Below are 19398 nucleotides of genomic sequence, written 5' to 3' on the forward strand. Positions count from 1 at the left end.
GGCAGAGGGGTTGGAACTAAATGATCTTTAAGGTCCCTCCCAACCCAAACTGTTCCATGATTCTATGATAAATACATCTGTTGTGTTGCTGTACTAAAGTCACTGTAGTGTGTTGCCTGCACATCTCACATAGGAAGATAGAAATTATAGGGTTTGAACTAGAGTTATTTCAAAATATTATATTATTGGTTTCAGAAAGTTTTCTTGGAGAAATTACCCATTTCCAATTTGCATCTATCACAATAGCAAAAGCAAAAGGTAGTCAAAATATGTGGTTCTACAATCAGGAGAAATAGAGCTTCTAGACTTATTCTTTTTGCTTTTCTATTAGGAGGAAAAGCATTTCTTGAGGGAAAAATGCTTATGTAAATGAACAGTAGATAATTTCAGAAGATGGCATGTTCTTTCTAGGAGAAGTGTTCTCTTAATTTAAAAAGGGGTTTTTTTTCCATAGTTGAGTGAAATTAGAGGTTTTGATTAAGTTGTTGAACTTTGTCTAATATTCTCCAACAGATTAGTGTTTGGCGGGACTGGAGGATCTACACAGAGCTAGAAATAAACAAACCAATCTGTGCCTAGGCCTCTGAAATGGCTGTATGTTTCCATGAATGAAAAAAACACCCCACACCAAAACACCGAACAAACCCCTCCAAAACCAACAAAAACCCCACCACATTGGAAAAAACCTCACACTCTCCCTTCTGATGGTCTAACATTAGAAAAGTTTTAATCAGTGCTGTCTGTAAAAATATTTTCTCTTGCAGCTAAAGAATTTTGCCTTAGCACCAATCATCTTCATAGCAGGGCTTTTGTAAGGTCTGATTAAATAAAAGCAAGTACTGTTTAAGTAAGATATCTTTTATTAAGTCCGTATTTATTGGGGAAATATATAAAACAGAAACAAAAATACAAGAACAATTGATATTCATAAAACAGACAAATTTTCTGTAATACCCATTTTATTATTACAGTGAAATTTGGTACATCAAAGTTCCTTAATATTTTCAGTGGCTTCTCAGCCAGAATGTATGCCATGTTTAATTTTCTTGTAGTTGGTGTATTTTTCAAGTATGAATATGCTTATTGATTTCACTAGGATTACTTTTGCGTATAAGCTGAGTGAACACAATTGCGAATGTAACCAGCCAAATCTAACCCTTTTTTTCTGATGTTAAAGCTCCCATCTGACTTCTTTTGTGTGTATTTGTTGGTGCTGGAGCGTTACTGTTACTGACACCATCAATGGGTACAGTATCGTAGACTGTTACATGACATAGCTTAATATCTTGATATGACAAGACATCTTAATATGGTGTGGCTAAAACTAATTATTTTAAAAATTTGATTTACAGTATTTCCAATGCCTAAATTTCCCAATCTTCAATTTATTGTTGATAAGTGGAAACAAGTACTAGAAATGAGAAGTTATATCTAACTATTTCCAGGAGAGATTATAATGTTAAAAAAGCTGTATGCAATTATATTAGAGTGGACTGTTCAAAAATCTGATTTACGTAAGGGTAAGAAAAAAAGTAAATGTTGACTAGTGACTGGTGAACGGGCTTGTGACAGTAAAACAAAAAAACAGCATAGGAAAAGAAAACTTGAGAGAATGCAAAATATGCAGAAACACAGTGAGAAGCACAGCTAACTGTTTGATAATCACGCAGTCACAGAAGGGTGGAAGGGGCCACAGTGGCTCATCTGGTCCAACCTTCCTGCTCAAGCAGGGGCATCCTACAGCACATGGCACAGGATTGTGTCCAGATGGTTCTTGAATATCTCCAGTGAGGGAGACTCCACAATCTCTCTGGGCAGTCTGTTCCAGTGTGTGGTCAACTGCCCAGTAAAGAAGTTCTTTCTTGTCTTCAGGTGGAACTTTCTGTGCATCAGTTTCTGCCTGTTGCCTCTAGTCCTTGGTACTACCGAGAAGAGCCTTGGCGCCCTCCCTTCGGATACTTATATTCATTGTTAAGGTTTCTAATAATAAGAAACTATAAGAATACAGAAGACTTCTAGAATATGTGCACAGATTTATTATACATGGAACGCAATTGAAAGTACAGAAGGTACATGGTTGAACTAGCAAATGTACTTTTTAAAGTTTGGATTTTATATTCTGACCACCAAAATGATGTAATAAAAATGTAGTCAGGTGCTATTGAGACTGTTTATTGTCGAATCCCAGTATGGTTGAGGTTGGAAGGTGTGTCTGAGGTTATCTGAGAAAATTGTGCTATACATGCATACATTGTAAACATGAAACCTTCAAAATCAATTTAAAACATACAGGGAATACCTGAGATCAGTAGAAAGGACAGATGACTGTACTGACCAGGAGACAAAAGGCACTGGGGAGTTCTGGGGCCAGATTTAGCGCTGAGGTGGTCACAGAGTGGCCTGAAAGAGAAGAGTGGAATGTGTTCAGATAATCTCCAGCAGTTGCACCCAATCATATCTTCAGTCATCTTTGAAATAAAAAGAATGATAGAATCTTTAGGTTGGAGAAGACCTTTAAGATTGAGTTCATCACCTAACACTGCCAAGTCCACCACTAAACCATGTCTCCAAGTGCCACATCTACACATCTTTTAAATACCTCTAGAGAAGGTTAGAAATGAGTCATACATAACTGAATCTATAGTAGAAAGATTTTCATGTTAAAATATAAGTTAATTCTGCAATTTAAAAAAAAAAACAAACCCAAACTTACTTCAAGTAAGTGAAAATAATAATGGATAATTACAGAGCCCCAACTATCCTTCTATGAAACATCTTAGCTTTGAGTGCTGAGGATCTATAAAAGCAGGTGGCTGCATACAGCTGCCAAACATCATCTTACCCTCATTAGTAGTCAGTAGAGTAACATCAGAAAAGCAAGTTGCAGATGGCAGTGAAGGAAAAGGCACATAAGGACTAACAGAGTCCTTGAGTATGTACCTTTACTTGCAAAATAAAGCAATGCAGTGTGAATATCAATATATGTAGAGGCAAAAGATTGCTGCTGTGAATTAAGTTTTGAGTGGAGGTCTGTTATTGGGTAACACTAGTGAAAAACAGCTCTAAGCTTGCTTTCATTATGTACACAAATGTACAAAAGATAATACTTATTATGAATTATAATTCTGTTTTATTTTAATAGAGAATTGATAGTTTCTCTCACACAGATGACTCCTTTCCATCTGGCCTCCATTCTATTGCAGTTTTTAACTTTTTTTGTTTCTCTCTTAGCAACTTGATCCCTGATTAAAGCAAGTTAATCTACTAACTGGTTTTCTTTGAATATGTTTGATGTGCCCCTTTTTCCTCAGTCCTTTCATATACAGGGAAGGTGGACCTGGTCCCCCTGATGTGGTTGGTTTAAACTTACATATGTACTAAATATTAGTCTTATCATTTATGCCTTGTGGCTGTCTCTCAGCAAGAGTATGAGCTAAATTATAACTGCTTTTTTATTTTTGTTCTGAACAAGCCAAAAACGTTGACTTTTCTACCCAACCACAACTTTTAATCAGCATTTAGCTTTGTCATCTCTACTTGTCAAATTTGGCTGAAATTGGCCAACTGTTTCAATCTGGGGAGGTGATATGGTGGAGAGGGTAAAGGAACAGAAGTAAAATGATGACCAGTGCCATCACGTACATTGATAAATTTAACAAACTGGATGAAAGTCTCTGGACTGTTCTGGTGGGCATCTATTCTATGGAGCACTCTGTCCATGTCAGGAAGAGAAGTGACATGAAGACCTAGTTATGAAACTTCACTGGAGAATGCTGAATGGGTTTTTCTCACAGCTGTTTTCCAAGATACGTCTTCGTAGTAGTACAGCAGAAAGATCTGTGCGGATTTTCAAGGGAGCGGGACAGTAGTTCCTTGGCGAAACAAAAGTGTAGCTGGGAAATAAAGATTGACCTGCTACAAAATAACATTAAAGGCCAGCTCTATAACGTGACCATTATAGCTTTCATATGTCAGTGGCATCAATTCAATGAAGTCCTTGTCTCCACCTTAAAGGCAGGTCAAGATTTTAACAAGGGTGGGCTTGGTTTCAGAATAGTTTGCTCAGAACTGGTATTTATTTTTAAGTGCCCCTTTATTGTGTGTGCTGGCTTAAAAGTTAACCAGCAAGGCAAAATGAACTCAATTCAAAAGAGAGATTTATAAGTCAGAATAACAATTTATTAAAATAATGCAATAAGTACAATTATACAGACAGACAATTGGTTTTAATCCACAAAACCCAAATGTACAAACCCAGCACCCTGGGGTATGAACAAAAGTGGTGTACCTTGGCCCACCCCCCGAGTCCAAAGCAAAGGGAGAGGGAATAAACCTGCTGGTGGGAGAGCTGCTGCAGTCTGGTCAGAAGTGGTGATTGCAGTCCAGTCGAGGGTGGTGGTCTCAGCCTGGTTGGGAGCAGCGGTGGTCTGCTGTCTTCCTCTGGGTCCCACGAGAGAGAGCCCCAAGGCTCTGAAACTCCCAGTTATATACTCTCCAGTTCAGGCGGGAGTGCTCAGTCCCTCCCTCAGAGTAGGGAATTCCATAAAAGGGCATGTGGATGCTCAGTCCCTCTTATCAGAGCGGGGAATTCCATATAAGGATATCAGAGCAGGGAATTCCATAAAAGGGTACAGGAACATCTTCCCACCTTGCAGGCCTCTACTGACAGCAGTTTTTGGGAAATGGCATGGAGGCTATAGAATACACAGTTTTGGGTTACACCCATCCAGGGATGAATTGGTCCCAGCCGTTCTAACCAGGACATTGTGTTATCATTTTTGCTGTGTCAGTGATCCCTCTTCTGATATCTGTCACTTGAGTTACCATTTTTCCACTGAACTGTTGTCAGAGAAGACAACAGCAGCTTGATCTCTCATCCTCTGAGCTCTTGTGAATTAATAATAATTAAAATAATAAAATAATAATTAAAAGCTAGCTTTGGTAATCCTTGTCTTTTCTGCTTCTCAGGGTAGTTGAACAGGGGCATCACTGATACAAAAAGCAGCTATAACTGTGGTCTGCAATTCAGAAGTTAAACAAACTGTAGATTGTCTCCTAGCCTGATAAGCTTTTTCAAAAAATTCACTGAAGTTATGAGAACCTTGATGCTTTTTGTCTTTTGGGGTTTATAGCAAGAATTTGTCCATACCTAACTTTATGTTTTCTCACTTAAGATCACTGAGACTTCAAATGTGTTTACACCTAAATTTAGAAAACTTCATATTTATATAATTTTATGAGGTGTAATCTTGACTAAATAAAGAAAAATTTTGAGAAAACCTAAAGTGTTTATAAACTAGATTAAATTAGTTGACTTATTTCAAATGGAAAATTCAGGTTAGAAGAGTCTGAATACTACAGAACATCGTGAATGTTTCTTTCAACTAACCAGCAGACAAACAGGTCTTCTGATAATTACTCTAAATTGTGTGAAAAATACTTTTTAAGAAAGTACATACATACAACATGGTTAGCATTTTCTTTAAAATAGAGATAGCTCTTTTGCATAGCATAGCATAATGTAAGGAACAAACAGGAAAACATAAGGCAATATAAAAGTGAATAGATGAGTTTTCTCCAATCCGTAACTACTAATTTTTTCAGTCCATTTCAAGGAGAGAGAAGATTAAAAAAAGAAATAAATGTATCTACCCGGACAGTGCCAGATTTCAGACTTCGTTGCCTAGTTGGCCTTGGCCTTGCTCTTTTACAGAAGGTTTAACAGGAGGTGGTGAGAGGGATAGAAATGTAATCAGTTGGGCTATTACATAGAAATAATGTGGCTAAGTACTTTCCTGGCACTGTGTTGCAGTTTTTATCCATTCAGCAAATGTAATTTATTTATACATCTGTCAATAAATACAAGGCAGCATCCGATAATGAGTGCAGCAGGGATTTAAGCTGTATATTGCTGTGTTTGACACAAAGGTCAGCCTTGGGAAAGGGCTTGAAATTAACATTTCTTGAAAACTATTTTTCCTTCCACTGAGGCTATCTCTTAATTCCAGCAATTTTCTCTGTTTGATAAGCAGAGAGAGCATACATTTTGATTATATAAAGGAGGGAGGAGGTAATGAAACTTTAAAATATTTCAACCAGCATTGCATTCTGGTGATAAGAATGGGACTTTATGCAGCACAGAAGAGATTACCTGAAGTAGAATTGGAAAGCAAATTGTATTTACAAAAGATGGCATGATTTTCCTAATAGGTGTTCAAAACAGCCTATTCACTCACATATTCTACTGAGCTTGACTAGAAATAACTTCATTTCAAAAAAGACAAATCTGATTGAAGGTAAAAGCATTCCTCTCTCACAGATACTTGTCTAAAGGATTTGCATTAAATTTTCTTGATGGGAGCACAGTATTTTACTGTGCATCTCCATGAACTGGTAATGTGGAAAATAAGAATACAAATCGTGTCCTTGATTGCTTCATGCTTCAACCACTTGAATTACTAGATTTATGTCTGCAGTTTTGGAAGAGATGTTGCAATATGATACTTTGACAATAACCGTCACAATTATATTACTAAAATATGGATTCAACTTATTGTTGAAGTTAAGAGTATTGAAATTACATTTTAAGGACCAGGCATACCTTCCTTTGGTTTTATCTTGTTTTTAGTGTAGCCAGGGAATTTTTAAATGTTGTCAGTTAGTAGTAGAATACACAGATGTCATGTGCTGCAAGTGTCCATGAGCTGTTGTATAAGGCTGTTGTGGAATACCTTTTTGTGGAAGATCAACAAGATGTATGTGTGCTACTTCTGAATCTGTCACGTTTTTCTCCCTCTGTGTAGATCCTGGAGTTGGTGAAGGGCATGCATTACCAACTGGCCTGTCAGAAGTACTTTGAGTTGACACATGAGGTAAGTAGCTACTAATTTTTGTTTCAACTATTATCACTGACTTTGTCTTGAGGAAGGCCTTGGAAATCATGCTTGAAGTCCAGAGACTATTTTGAGTTTGCACATCCACCATTAGCTGTCTTGCCTTGTTAGTTTTCAATAATTTCAAATATTCTTTTGTAATTCTCAGCATTTATTTATTGATGTTATTAATACCCTCAACATTACAAGATGTAGTAAAATGTTATGCTTTTTTCCTGAAAAGGTCAATACTGCTGGATTTTAACAATTTCAAGTCATTTTACTTTCTCAATATCCTGCTTTTTTTAATCAAATTTATGGTTTTTAATGCATTTTGCAAGTTTGATGTTGTTTAGATACACCTTAAAAAAATTAACAGAAAGTATCTAAAAAGTGTAATTTAAGCTGGGGGACCCCTGGTGGTCTAGTGGTTAGGATGCGGCGCTCTCACCGCTGCAGCCCGGGTTCGATTCCTGGTCAGGGATACTCCCCCGGGCAGATGGAGCTCGTCAGCCCTGTAAGGCCATCCATCTATGAGAAGGCCACTCTAAACAAACCTACGTCCTGAGGACCTCACTGCCATTGTCCAAGCTCACTTGGCCCCGGCAGATGAACCTTAGGATTAAAGGGTGAGCTCAGTTCAGCGCAGGCTGTGTCTCACATAAAAAATCCATTGCACAGGCTTGAAAGGTAAAAGACCTTTCCCAAAATCTTCATTCGTGAAGACTGGCCATACAATTTAAACTAATCTCCCAGAGTGTTCATAGTTAATATTGTTAATTTTTACTTGGTATTTTTTCACATCTGTAGTCATGTGTGATTATTTTTTAAATCAAGATGAACATTCTCAGAGCTTTCCCATTTGCTTAATTGCAAGCAGAGTTGCAATTAAGATCCTCCAGAAAATTTTAAGATAGCAAATGGCCACAATCCATCTCCTGTGTGATTTCTTGATTCAAAGAACCAGCTTTTGCACTGGTTCAAGATTCCTTTCATCAAGAAAAAGCAATGAAGCACAGCCCTTTTTATAGCTTTGTTCTCTCCACAATTCAAGAAATGGAAATGTCCCTTTCAAACAGCAGGCTATGTTTGTTGCTATGTTTGTTGCTATGTATGTTGCTAAAGATATGGATGAGGATTAGATGACCCACCCAGAGACACTTACAGTTGACTTTTTTGTTCTTCCTGGTTTTCACATTTGATTTAAATGGTACTGTTTCTCTTCACAAATTTCCAGCAATCATGTATATGAGTGTATAGCAAAGGTATACTCCAGTATTTTTTTGGCAGCTGTAATTTGAGAGGAACGCTTTCTCTTAGTCTTAGGAAATGTGACAACAAGTCTAATAATCTAGAAGTAAATTCAAAATTATGTACAATTTGAAATTTAGATAACACTTGGCCTGTGTAAGCCCAAGTCAGTAGAAATAATATTTTCCAAAGATGACTATAGACTCCGAGGTCAACATTCAATGAAGGAAAAATCAGCACAGTGCATTTTAGGAAATTTGCCATTCTTCTATGGCAAATTCCAGAACAGCATTATTTTTTATCAGTCTTGTGGTAATATAAATATCTGTCTTTGCTGCTTGCATGAAGAATCATCTTTCTGCTTTGCTGTTAATAAATCTCTTATTTCAATGAGAGAAAGCAGAATACAGGGAAAGACACTTCCCGTAGTTTGCATGGCACATGCTTTTTTTTAAGAGAATTTATCTGCTCAACTTGTTACCAGCCTGTTTGGAGTGATTTTTCTATCCTACAACTGTATGGTTTATTAATTTTTAATTTTTTTATAGGGTAGTTAAAAATGTGTCTCTGACCTTTGCTTTCCTGTATATCTCTAGCAGAGTTTTTCAGTGAAAGAAGCTTCAGAAGAATCAATTAGCCTAACATTGATTGTTTCTTTGAGTAGGGGAACAATCTTAAGTAAAATTTTCATAGAAATAATGGACTGGCTCACGTGGAGAATTTTAACTTCAATTATGTTAAAAATTTCCGAGAAACTGTTTGATATATGTTGGGTAGAGCTGTTAGTGTTACCTGTTATTCTTGAAAGTTATGGTGTGCATGTGCATTAGATGAAGTATGAATGACTTTTTAGTGGAGACTTGATAAGATTATATTTTTCTGAGTTCACAGGGTCAGCTTCTGTAGTCTAGTCCTTGGCACTGAGACTGTGCTAATAAATACAGCTGGACTAGAGTGAGAATGTTTGGGTATATTTTTTGGGAGGCTGGTGATGAGAGTTGTCTTTACACTTTGGTGCTACTGGTTCAAATAGCACAGGTTACGAAAAAGCTGATTTTCTTTGTATTCTGTGTAACCTAGACTTATTATTTTCAATGCTACACCTCTCCTGATCTTTGTTTTCACTATTTTGCAACCACAGAACAAAAGCAGCCATCATTTCTGTGGTCCAGTGCATTGTCTTCAGGCAGAAACTAGTGTATGGGTGTGCAATTTGTTGACTATTTTAATAAGTGTGAGAAAGAAAAGTTGTAGCACCATGTGTGGTTTTTCTGTAATATCACCTGTAGCATTATCAGCTGTCATTTTTTAAGTTCTTGATTAAAACCCAGGAATGCTTTAAGTTTTTCAAAACAATATTTGCTACAGGAGAAATACAAAACTGGAGTTTGTGTGAAAGCCAGTGTGTGCAAAATGTGCTGAATCCACGTTAATATCGCCTACTAGATGGATTATACAGTTCTATTGAAGTGATATGTCCTTTTGCTTGGGTCAATACATGTTATGAGCCTTAATTTTTAACTGCACAGAAAATACATTTTTCTTTGAGTATAATGGATTCTAAGTAGATTTACAGGTGTGAATGGACAAAGCTCTTAGAGAAATCTACTTTCTCTATTTCTGCTAGTAAGTTTCAGCTAACGTACAACTAAGTTAATGACAAGGCTTTTAAAATCGATGTACTTTGATCTACATTACCTAAAAATATTGTAAAACTTAGATAAAGTAAAAACATGAGGAATCTAACATAAAAAGCCTCCATTTTTGTGTTCAGAGTTCTTGTAAATTTCCAGCCAGAGCAGAATATTTTTATTCAGAGAAATGCTCACTGAACCTGGTTGAAAATTACAGAGAACAGAATTGTTTCTGTATCACTACATCACAAATGAAGATGATGATATGAACAAATCTTCACCTTTCTCTCTTCAGGCTCTTGAAAAATGTGATAGTTTGCGCAGAATTCTTGTAATTAAGAGTTGTATAAGCTTCATCCAGTAGTTTTGATTTAGTAGTATTCAAGTTCAAAAAGGAGAAATGATACATGGACTCATACAACAATATTAACTAACAACCTGTAAGTAGCTTTTAGCCAAATACCGTGAATCACCTCTGAAAACAGGATTGTAGGCTCCCATTCATACAATGAACTGCTTCTACAGCTTATTCCAATTTTTTTGGGAGAGAGAAGTTTAGAACAAAATTAAGAGTTACAAAGTGACTCTTAAATTGATCTGAAGAAAACTGAGATTTTAAGGATAAAAAACCCAGAGCTAATTAAGAGCTTCTTCTAGGAAAGCCAGTTTTTCACTATATCACTTCTTCTTAAGCCTTTTTGGTATAAAGAAGTAATTTAGTTTCCACGTAGTGAAAACTGGAGCATGGATGAAAGCTGTCTGGATGAAACTCATGCAGATAAGACTGAAATGAAAAATGAAGTTCAGTGATGGCTTTGGGTTTTTTTTTCTTTATGCCTTAGAGTACCAAATTGGAGTGCTAGGACTGTTACTGACTTTTAAGATTTTTCAAGCAAGGTCACTGACTAGAGTTGCTAATTCATGTCTAAATTAGATTTTGTTATCCACGCCACCATTTTCTAATGGAGCTAAGCTAGGCAGTGGTAATGCATTTAATCAGGGTTCCATTTAGAGTACACACTGATCCTCTGCTTTATGATTATTCACAAGTGGCTGAAATTTAAATTGATGGGGTTTGGCGTATTAAATTAGCCACACTGTATGTCCTCAGGAGACTGTGTGCAGAGTTGCTTGTTATGCTTGAATTGGCCCCACCCTGCTGCGAAAAAGGGAATATAGTGGGAGCAGAAATTTACTTGTATACGACTCTTAGTCTTCCATTGTTTCTTGTGTCCCACATTTGGTAAACTTTCCGATGTATTTTAAGAGCAGTATTTTTCTTAAAATGTTCTTAGAATTCACATGAACTGACAGGCAGATAAAAGGTGCAGATTGCCTGAATAGGAAGTGGAAGCACCTTTTATTTAAAGTGAGCATTTCCAACTTCTGAGCCCCCCAAAAGAGGCACAAAGATTATAACTGTGGTTTGTGGTAAATATGTGAGAAGAGCTTACTTTCAAAGCTGAAAGCTTTGTTGATTTGAAATTGAATATTCATTTATCAAATAATTGCAGAGCTGAAAGAAGGTACCTGCTAGATATATAGGAGCAATACAAATATGCTGCACCTTATGATAGTTTTCTGTATTTTTTTCCACTGAAGACTTAAATGTTCTTTGTTGTGCTTCTAGTTTTGGGATGCTGATGTTGGCACTGGTGGAACAGAGCTAGGCTTGATCTGTTGAGTGTCTGTCTTAACCTGCTGCTTGTAAATATTGCCTTTGTGGCTTACTGGGGAAAACGGAAGGAGGTGAAGCTACCTGTTTCCATTCACAGTTTCACACTGATAATTGAGATCTAGATTTATATTGTGCAGTTGTCACAACTTCTAGTAGTGTTCTCTACTGCCACTTGGACTCTAGACTTGTCTGACTCCCCTTTTTGTGTCGAGAAATTCTGTTTTAAGGTGTAGCTTCAATTGTCCTACATCTCTAAAGAGATGCCATTTTACTTACATTGTTTTAGATGTTTTGGAGTGTTACTTTTCTTTACTATAGCAATGACAGTGTGAAATAATGTTTGAATATGCCAAAGAAATTATTTTATTTCACAAAGGAAGGAAGAAAATTTGTGATGAAACTAGATCTGTATCACTCTAATATTTACTGAGACAGTATGTACAAACTGTTGTCTTTTTCTTCAACAAAATTGGAACTTTAAAAATTGTTAATTAATTTGTTCTTGAATATGAAAAAGATGACTCAGGAATAAATATAATAACTTGATGTTTATTTCTTTTTATGTGCAGGTTGATGACATTGGGTTTTCTTTGAATCATCCTAATCAGTATTTTACAGAGAGTCAAAGGCTATTAAGTGGTGGTAGAGAACCAAAGAAGGAATTAAGTACTTCAGGAAACTCTCAACAAAAAAATAATAGTCAGGAAAGCATGAATTTGAATTCGACTCCTGCCTCTTCAAATACAACAGCTGATACAGAACTGGAGGGGCTGGAAGCCTACTTCACTGAAGACTAAGCAGCTGTGTTACTTGGGTGTTATTTGTGTTATTTTTTTCTTTGTTTCATTCTTTCCCTTCTCTAGCTGGATTTGTCTCTATACTAAGGGATATGTACTTCACTATGTACCTGGAATACACAGACATTTTTTGAATAGACTGAAAAAAGAAAGATAGATATTGAAGCTGTAATTGCATCCAGTACCTGTTCTCGCTGCTTTAGAAGGCTGTTTTATATGGCTGTTTTAAGGATGGGAAATGAAAGTTCCTTCCCAATTATTAGGTGATTTTTGTCCTATTTACCTTTTTTTTGGTTTTCTTCAAAATGTTCAAATATTTTTATCCCATTTTCTGGTTGATTGTCTATGTATCTTCTTAATAAATAATTTGCAAAGCAAAAACTTTTGGTATTTTCTTTTTAGCTGTATTTGGATGGTAATTAAGAGAGTTTCTTATGATCAAAATTACCCTCTGGAGGAGGTAGTCTGTCTCTTCTATATGAGGAGCTGAGGAAAATCAGCTTCCTCATTTGTACCTTGATACTAGATTTAGAGAGCTGGTTTTGGTGCTTGAAATAGAGCATAAGCAGAGTTTAGACACCTGTATGTAAGAAAATAATCAAAAAAGGTGATACTCTACCAACTGTCTCATCATGAAGAATCCAAAAGCTTATCAGTGTATATTCTTTTTAAAGTTTCTTCAATGTCTGAGTGTGGCTGGAGCCTCCTGTGTCTTGCTAAGCTAAACAACTGTCTGAAAGCAGGTTTGGATAACCTAAATTCCACCCATTGTCGCCTAACACACAAACTGCTTTCAGTCCAGCAGTGACCACTGTGCAGCGGATGGAAGCTCTAAGCAGAACTGGTATTTTCTATCATGCTATTAGAGTACTCTCCCAGGGATTTAAAAGATGGTAATTTTATTTTACCTGATGCCTAAGGAGTTTCAAGGCAATATTACACCCTCCCTGGAGAGTGATCCAGCTACCGATATAGCCCTGTAACTACACAAACATGGTATTGTCATTGCTAGTAACTTGTATTAATTTTGCAAGGCCTTAGCATGAAGACTCACTGAGCTTTAGTTTTCTGAGTTTGCCTTGTCCCACCTGAAGCTTTGTTTCAGCTGTAACAGCATCTGTCCAATGACAGCCTGACTTTGTGCAGTTGTGTGCTGTACTGCCTGTAGTTTATAATGAGTCTGGTATATTTCTGTGGTTAATGGCTAGTAAGTAATAAGTAGTTATTTTTAGAATTAATTAATATATAGTTTTAGGTGCCCATCCTTAAACAAATACAACCTAAAGTGTTGGCAAAACAAGTTTTCAGGGATAAGAGAAGAAATAACAAATATACAGTATCAGTAAACACACTATATATAAATAATTATTTGGCTATAGTGTGGAATTTGCAGACAATGAAGAAAGAACAGCAAGTAGAATGCTTTTGGAAATGTGTTGTATTACACCAGGTGGACTCTAGAGAGAAGAAAGAACAGTCCCCACCATCAGCATCCACCAACTCCTGATAAACAGTGTGGGACCCTGACTGTGTGCTTTTGGTCTCAGGACCCGAAGGGGCAATGGAAAGGTGTGTGCAACATTAGAGAAAGGGAAGGTAGACACAACGGAGTACATGAGTATCTAGTGTATGAGTAAGTGGTTGTATTATGTTAGAGGTTTTATTTATATTGTGTTAGAGGTTTTATTTTCTCTACAATAATTGGATGATTTAGACTCTTAAGACTGTGACTGGACTAAAGACTGTTTGATTACTGTTAAGATTTTGGACTAACTGTAAAATGTTGGTTTCTTATATAGAGAGTGTTTTTATGGGCCATAACTTGCACAGGGATAGTGCAATACCAGGCTTTAAAAATAAAACGTATCGTATGTTGTTAGAGGAGGATCCACCAGGTTCACTGTTCCTTTTATCTTCCTTGAAGTATTCCTTAGTTTATTTAGGGACTGCTTTGTGTAAAGTCCCAAGCCTTTGACTCCTTTGGATATCGTATATTCAAAGGAGTTGTAGAAATTCACCCTGGGCAAAGGCTCCATGCCTGGGTCCTGCAGGGCCATGGTTGTCCCAGGCCCAAACAAACAAACAAACAAACAGCCATGGGCTTGGTTTCTACTGTTGGTTAAGCTCCTGGCATCACCCCTCCTGGTGTGTGGAAGTCCACTGGATGTATTAGATGGTTAAGAAACTTTACTTTAGGGTTTTGAAGTGTCTTTGGAAATTGTAGCTGTCCTCTAATTTTGCATTCCCAAATACCTGAGTTGGAGGTGCCTCAGTGGACATGACAAAGCCTTTCAACAGAAATGAAACTCTTTCAGACCTGCAATGAGGTGTATGTTGCTAAGTGAAACAGCTGGGAGAAGAATGAGATTGTCAAGGCACTGAATGCAGGTGGTGTTTCCCAGCCAAGGGAGAATGTGATTTCTGATTCAGCCCTAACCCTCTTCATGTATACATCAAACCATCAGACTTCTAGCTCTTCCTTTTTCATCTTTACCTGGGCTTTGAAATCTGTTATGGTGGCAATGGGCTGTTTGTTCGCATATCCTACAAAGGATTGCTACATTAGCAAAACAAGCTTATTTTTAGGAATTCAAGCACAAAATTAAAAAAAATATGTCTCTGTTACAAGGAAGAGAATATAACCACACATTCTCTGAATGAAAATTCTTAAACTGAAGTGCAAGAAACATAAGGGTATGGGGCAAAGCCTTTGTTCTTCATTGGCTTACTTCATTATTGTGAGTTTACCTCTCTTGATTAATAGTACTACAAATTTCTTTAAACTATATTTTCACTTTTATTAGTCAGGAGAACTGTAGTAAAATACATAGCATAAAAATGTACAAACTATAGCATACAGTTGCAAGTAACTAGCAAAGAATTGAAATGAATGCTGTCATTGCTATTTGAAGAAAATGGCAATTTATTTTCATACTTCACACATTTTGACCATTTTGAGTTTTCTTTGAAAGCTGAATATTTTGAAGTTGATAATATGGAAAAAACCAAAATGAGAATCCTCCCTGTGAGCTGTTGGACACCGAGAAGCTTTAAGCTCTTACTGCTTTGTAAATTCAGTAAGAATCACTTTTTGCTTGATTACAGAGCTGTTTGAGATTAGAAAGGCAGAATCACTAAGAATATGTAAATCATTCATTTGAAAACACTTCCTGCATGGTAGTAGTGCTATTAAAAGTATACTTAGTCAGAAGATAAGTATTCTGAAAACCAAAGTGACCCTGCTATAATTATGCAGTAGCCAAAAATAGCAACAAACCAAATTACCAAATAAACCAATAACCAAAGCCAGACAAAATTCCAATCCCTATTTTACAAGTTGAAAAGAAAATATATTTCTGCAGTAAAGCATTGCAGATGGATCTATTTGCAAGTATCAACTCTTCTAAGTGGATTTTTTAATTGTTATTTTTTGCTACTTAAATAAAAACGGGAAATACACGTACATCTGAGGTTTGAAACCATTCTGGAGGAGACACTTCAGTATTCTGCATCAGTAAAGGAGATACTAAGATGATATTTAGTTGTGTTTCTGAAGGGATGCACTGTGCTAAAACATAGCCCTGCGTAGCAATCGTACTCTAGTAGGAAGTAGTCTTCTTTCCATCCAACATCTCTTCTCAAATGTACCACAGTTCAATTTGGAGACGGATGTTTCAAAAAGAATGACGGTCCAAAGCTTGTGATCATCTGAAGTGCTAGCATCAAAGACAATGAAACAACCTCTGACTTCAAAGCCTTTCAGTATGACGTGGTGACGCGCCCTTTGTCCTGGGAAACGCAGCCCACGGAAAAGAAGACCCTCGTTTGGAGATGAAGGGTCGAGGGGCTTGGATATGCCCTCGTATGTATTGGCAAAGATCCAGCTACAGCTGCTGCATGGAAGAGAGAAAGAGACACTGCTGCCCTAGAAAGACTTGCTGCTCATAAGTGGAAAGGATCTCTTCCTTCTTCCCTCCTGGACTTTTATTTTGGAGGGAGAAGAGATTTGATCCATTGTAAATACTGCTTTATCATAGTAGAGATAGTTGAGATTGTGTGTGTGATGTATTATAATATTTATTTGTTGTACAGTCTTGTAATATATATTTCTCTTCCCCCCATTTTGAGTCTCATGTAGAGTCTGGAAAACCCATCTCACACTGGGTTGAGATGTGGGAGGGGGGCTAGAACTAGGGAATTGGATTTTGGGGCTCTCAAACCATGACACAATATCTAATGAAGAAGAAAACTTACTGTTGGGTGTTCTGCAGAAGGAAGGGTGAGGAGATTTGGGTGTGACTTAAAGTGTTCTGCTGAGATGTGGAGTGCTGCCCTGGCAATGGGTAAGGAGAGAGCAGCCACTGCCATCACGGCACGGTAGGAGCGGATCCATGCACCCAAACACCTGAAGCTGAGCACTTGGCGTTCCTTCTCTGCATGATTTGGAAGCGGTGTGTGGTAAGCAGCTGTGCATCACTCTTTTCTCACAGGTTTTATTCCTTTCTGTCCTTTTTATTACTTTTACGATGATATATTTTATTTTGTTTCAGTTAATAAACAGTTCTTACCTCAACCCATGAGGTTTACTTTTTTTCCCCTTTGATTCTTCTCTCTTCCCCCCACCCCACTTCGGGAGTGTATGGGGGGTGTGTGTGTGATGTGTGTGAGCTTTTGGGCAAGGTTACTGATTGCGAGCAATTACAGATTCTTTCCTTGTTTTCCCAGGTACATATCAGAAACCCAATGAATTACAGCTGGGAAGATGTATTCAAGGTCTCAATATGTGAATGGTTCTTTGGGCTGTATTTCACATCATGATACTTTAGATGTTATTTATTTTTTTTAAAGCATATATAGCGTATTCCAAAATCTGTATCCATTTCAAGTCCTTTAAAAATCCACAAAAGAATCACTTTGTCCTTTTAGGTCATGGTGTGTTGTCTTTTTTTTTTAATTTGTTTGTGATTTTTACTACACTGTAGATCTGCTAAATAACTGGCATCTTCTAACTAACCTTTGCTGTTCACAGTTCCTGTATTTCACTATCCTCTGTATTCCTTCTTGTCTGCTACATAGTAGATCTTACTGATGGTGGGTTTTAGAACATGTATGAGGTCCACTGCTTAGTTCACATTGGCAGAGTAACCTGTCCTTGCTGCCATGCTTGCCAGTTGCTGCCTTTCGTGTTTTATTGTCCCTTCTACTGTACCAAATGTTATTATCCTTCACTGACCTGTCTAAATCGGAAGCCTAGTTCCTGATAAACTTTCTTTCCACTTGCAGTCTTGAAATACTCATGGTAATTGTATTATGTCAACATCAAACTTCTATCTTTGGTATCTAGTTGACAGAAAGAAAAATAAAGACTTCCACCCCTTAACATGCTTACTTGCTGAGATTTGTTTAAATCCCTCAAATGCTGAAGGATCTACACAGTTTGGATTGGACAAAGGTTATGATCAGTGGGTGTAATTCAATCCCCCAAGAAACCTGAACGGAGGTAAATTGATTGGAATACAGGTATAAAAATGGTTGGGATAATGTCAAGAGTGAATGGTAGCTGCAAAATATATAGGAATAATAACTTGTTAACAGAAGAAGCACTGAAAGGCTTTAGAAGTGATTTAGGATAGGTGAAAAGTAGATCAGTAGCTGGAGACTTGAAGGTGATATCAGCATGTATCATTTGAGAGAGAGCAGGACTTGGTGATTAGGTGCAAAAAGAAGGAAGATGTATGATTTCTCTTAAAAATTACAACCACAATGAAAGGATCACAAGATGCTGTGTTCTAGCTGAAATGAAAGTTTTCAACCAAGTCCAAGATGTTTTGTCACATAATCATAAAACCTTAATTAAGAAGGTTCATGAACATGGGATAATGAAAAGACATCAGTATAGCAGAAGCAAATATGGCACAACCTTAATATTTATTTTTTAGAAGAATATTACATTCTACTCAGGATCAGGGTTGTATCGTGGGAGGTGTTATGCAAGCAGAAAGTCTCTGCTATGCTCAATGACAGGACTTACAAAGTGAACTTCAGTAAAAATCAGCTTAGAGAAAATGTCTTTGCTCAGGCTGAACTAGTCAAATGGATGCACGAACTACTGGATGAAATGTAATGGTCTGTGTTGCGCTGTTCAGAGTAGATTATCTGACTGGCCCTTTTAGCCATTAAAGTCTCTGACACATTGTTTTATTTTTATGCTTAACAAGAATTTAATCTTCCAAGCTGTGGAGCGTCCTTGATTCGGACAGCTACTCTAGCACTTTTGGGTAGAATACAGAGGCAATCTAAGAGAGACTGAAGAGTTAGAAATGTGTGATTCAGCCACTCGGTGTTCAGGTCTTTGACATGTCGGTGGTTTGGCCAGCTACAGTTTTCAGAGAAATGATTGACTGTAGAAAAATAGCAGGAAACCTGCTGAATGACTCTGATTCTACTCTGATCTTTGGCGTTGGAGCATAATTAAAAATATGTGAAGTTCTTCACATGCTGTAGGTAAAAAACAGTAATAATTGCAGTTGCTATGTGACTTTGAATGGAAGAAAAGGAGAATCCTTGTCAACTGTGGCTTAGAAAGGAGGCAAGGGGTTTCTTACATAGTCTCTCTGTTAAATCAGGAGGCACTGTTGAAGGTAATGGTTTTATCTACAGTGATCACATTTTTCTCTTTATTATGATGTCCTGAGGGATGGTTGTAAAACTGCCTTTTTCAGGATCTAGCATTATCAGAAATATAATTTTTTACAATTGGGGAAACTTTTCACTTGGATTTAGGTATTGACCTATGGTCTTCTCACACTTTCATTACTCTTGCAGTATATAAAGAATAACAATTACAAATATCTGAATCAATATACAAATACAAAAAGTAAATCCAATTATTTAAATATGTGTTTCAAATCAATTGTGGGGTCTGTAATGAGAATTACAACAGTTGAATATGTTGGTAGTGCAGCTACAGTAATTGGGCAAGTGCAAGCATATGTGAAAGAAGTGCCGTACTCCTTTTCCAATCTGTTTCTACTTGGTGTGTTTATAAAATGTATATTTCTCCCCTTTTTACCATTTATTTAAAATTGTTATAATTTTGTTTTGTAAAAGTTTCAAATGTATTATGCATTGAAAAAATACATTGGAATGTCCTTTTTAAATTGATC

At 36.9% G+C, this 19398-nt stretch overlaps 1 protein-coding gene and 1 long non-coding RNA gene across 3 annotated transcripts in view; one reads left to right on the plus strand and one right to left on the minus strand.

The window, feature by feature from the left end:
- PRIM2 (DNA primase subunit 2) overlaps positions 1 to 12648 on the plus strand; it is a 101111-nt gene extending 88463 nt beyond the window's left edge. Inside the window, exons 12-14 of one of the 2 annotated variants that reach the window (XM_027696036.1) lie at positions 6804 to 6872; positions 12005 to 12237; positions 12306 to 12648. In XM_027696036.1, the coding sequence (XP_027551837.1) occupies positions 6804 to 6872; positions 12005 to 12232 (297 nt within the window). In that variant the 3' untranslated portion in view covers positions 12233 to 12237; positions 12306 to 12648. Of the gene's footprint in view, positions 1 to 6803; positions 6873 to 12004 lie in introns of both variants that reach the window. The other variant, XM_027696034.1, reaches the window with a different exon arrangement.
- LOC113973650 lies at positions 1873 to 3753 on the minus strand. Its single transcript, XR_003536316.1, has 3 exons — positions 3643 to 3753; positions 2336 to 2400; positions 1873 to 1915 (listed from the first exon to the last, which is right to left on the minus strand). It is a non-coding gene; the product is annotated as an uncharacterized LOC113973650 (long non-coding RNA).
- Positions 12649 to 19398: the final 6750 nt, after the last annotated feature.

Source organism: Neopelma chrysocephalum, unplaced genomic scaffold (genome assembly GCF_003984885.1).
Source record: "Neopelma chrysocephalum unplaced genomic scaffold, ASM398488v2 Primary Assembly neopelma1_104, whole genome shotgun sequence".
Taxonomy (NCBI): domain Eukaryota; kingdom Metazoa; phylum Chordata; class Aves; order Passeriformes; family Pipridae; genus Neopelma; species Neopelma chrysocephalum.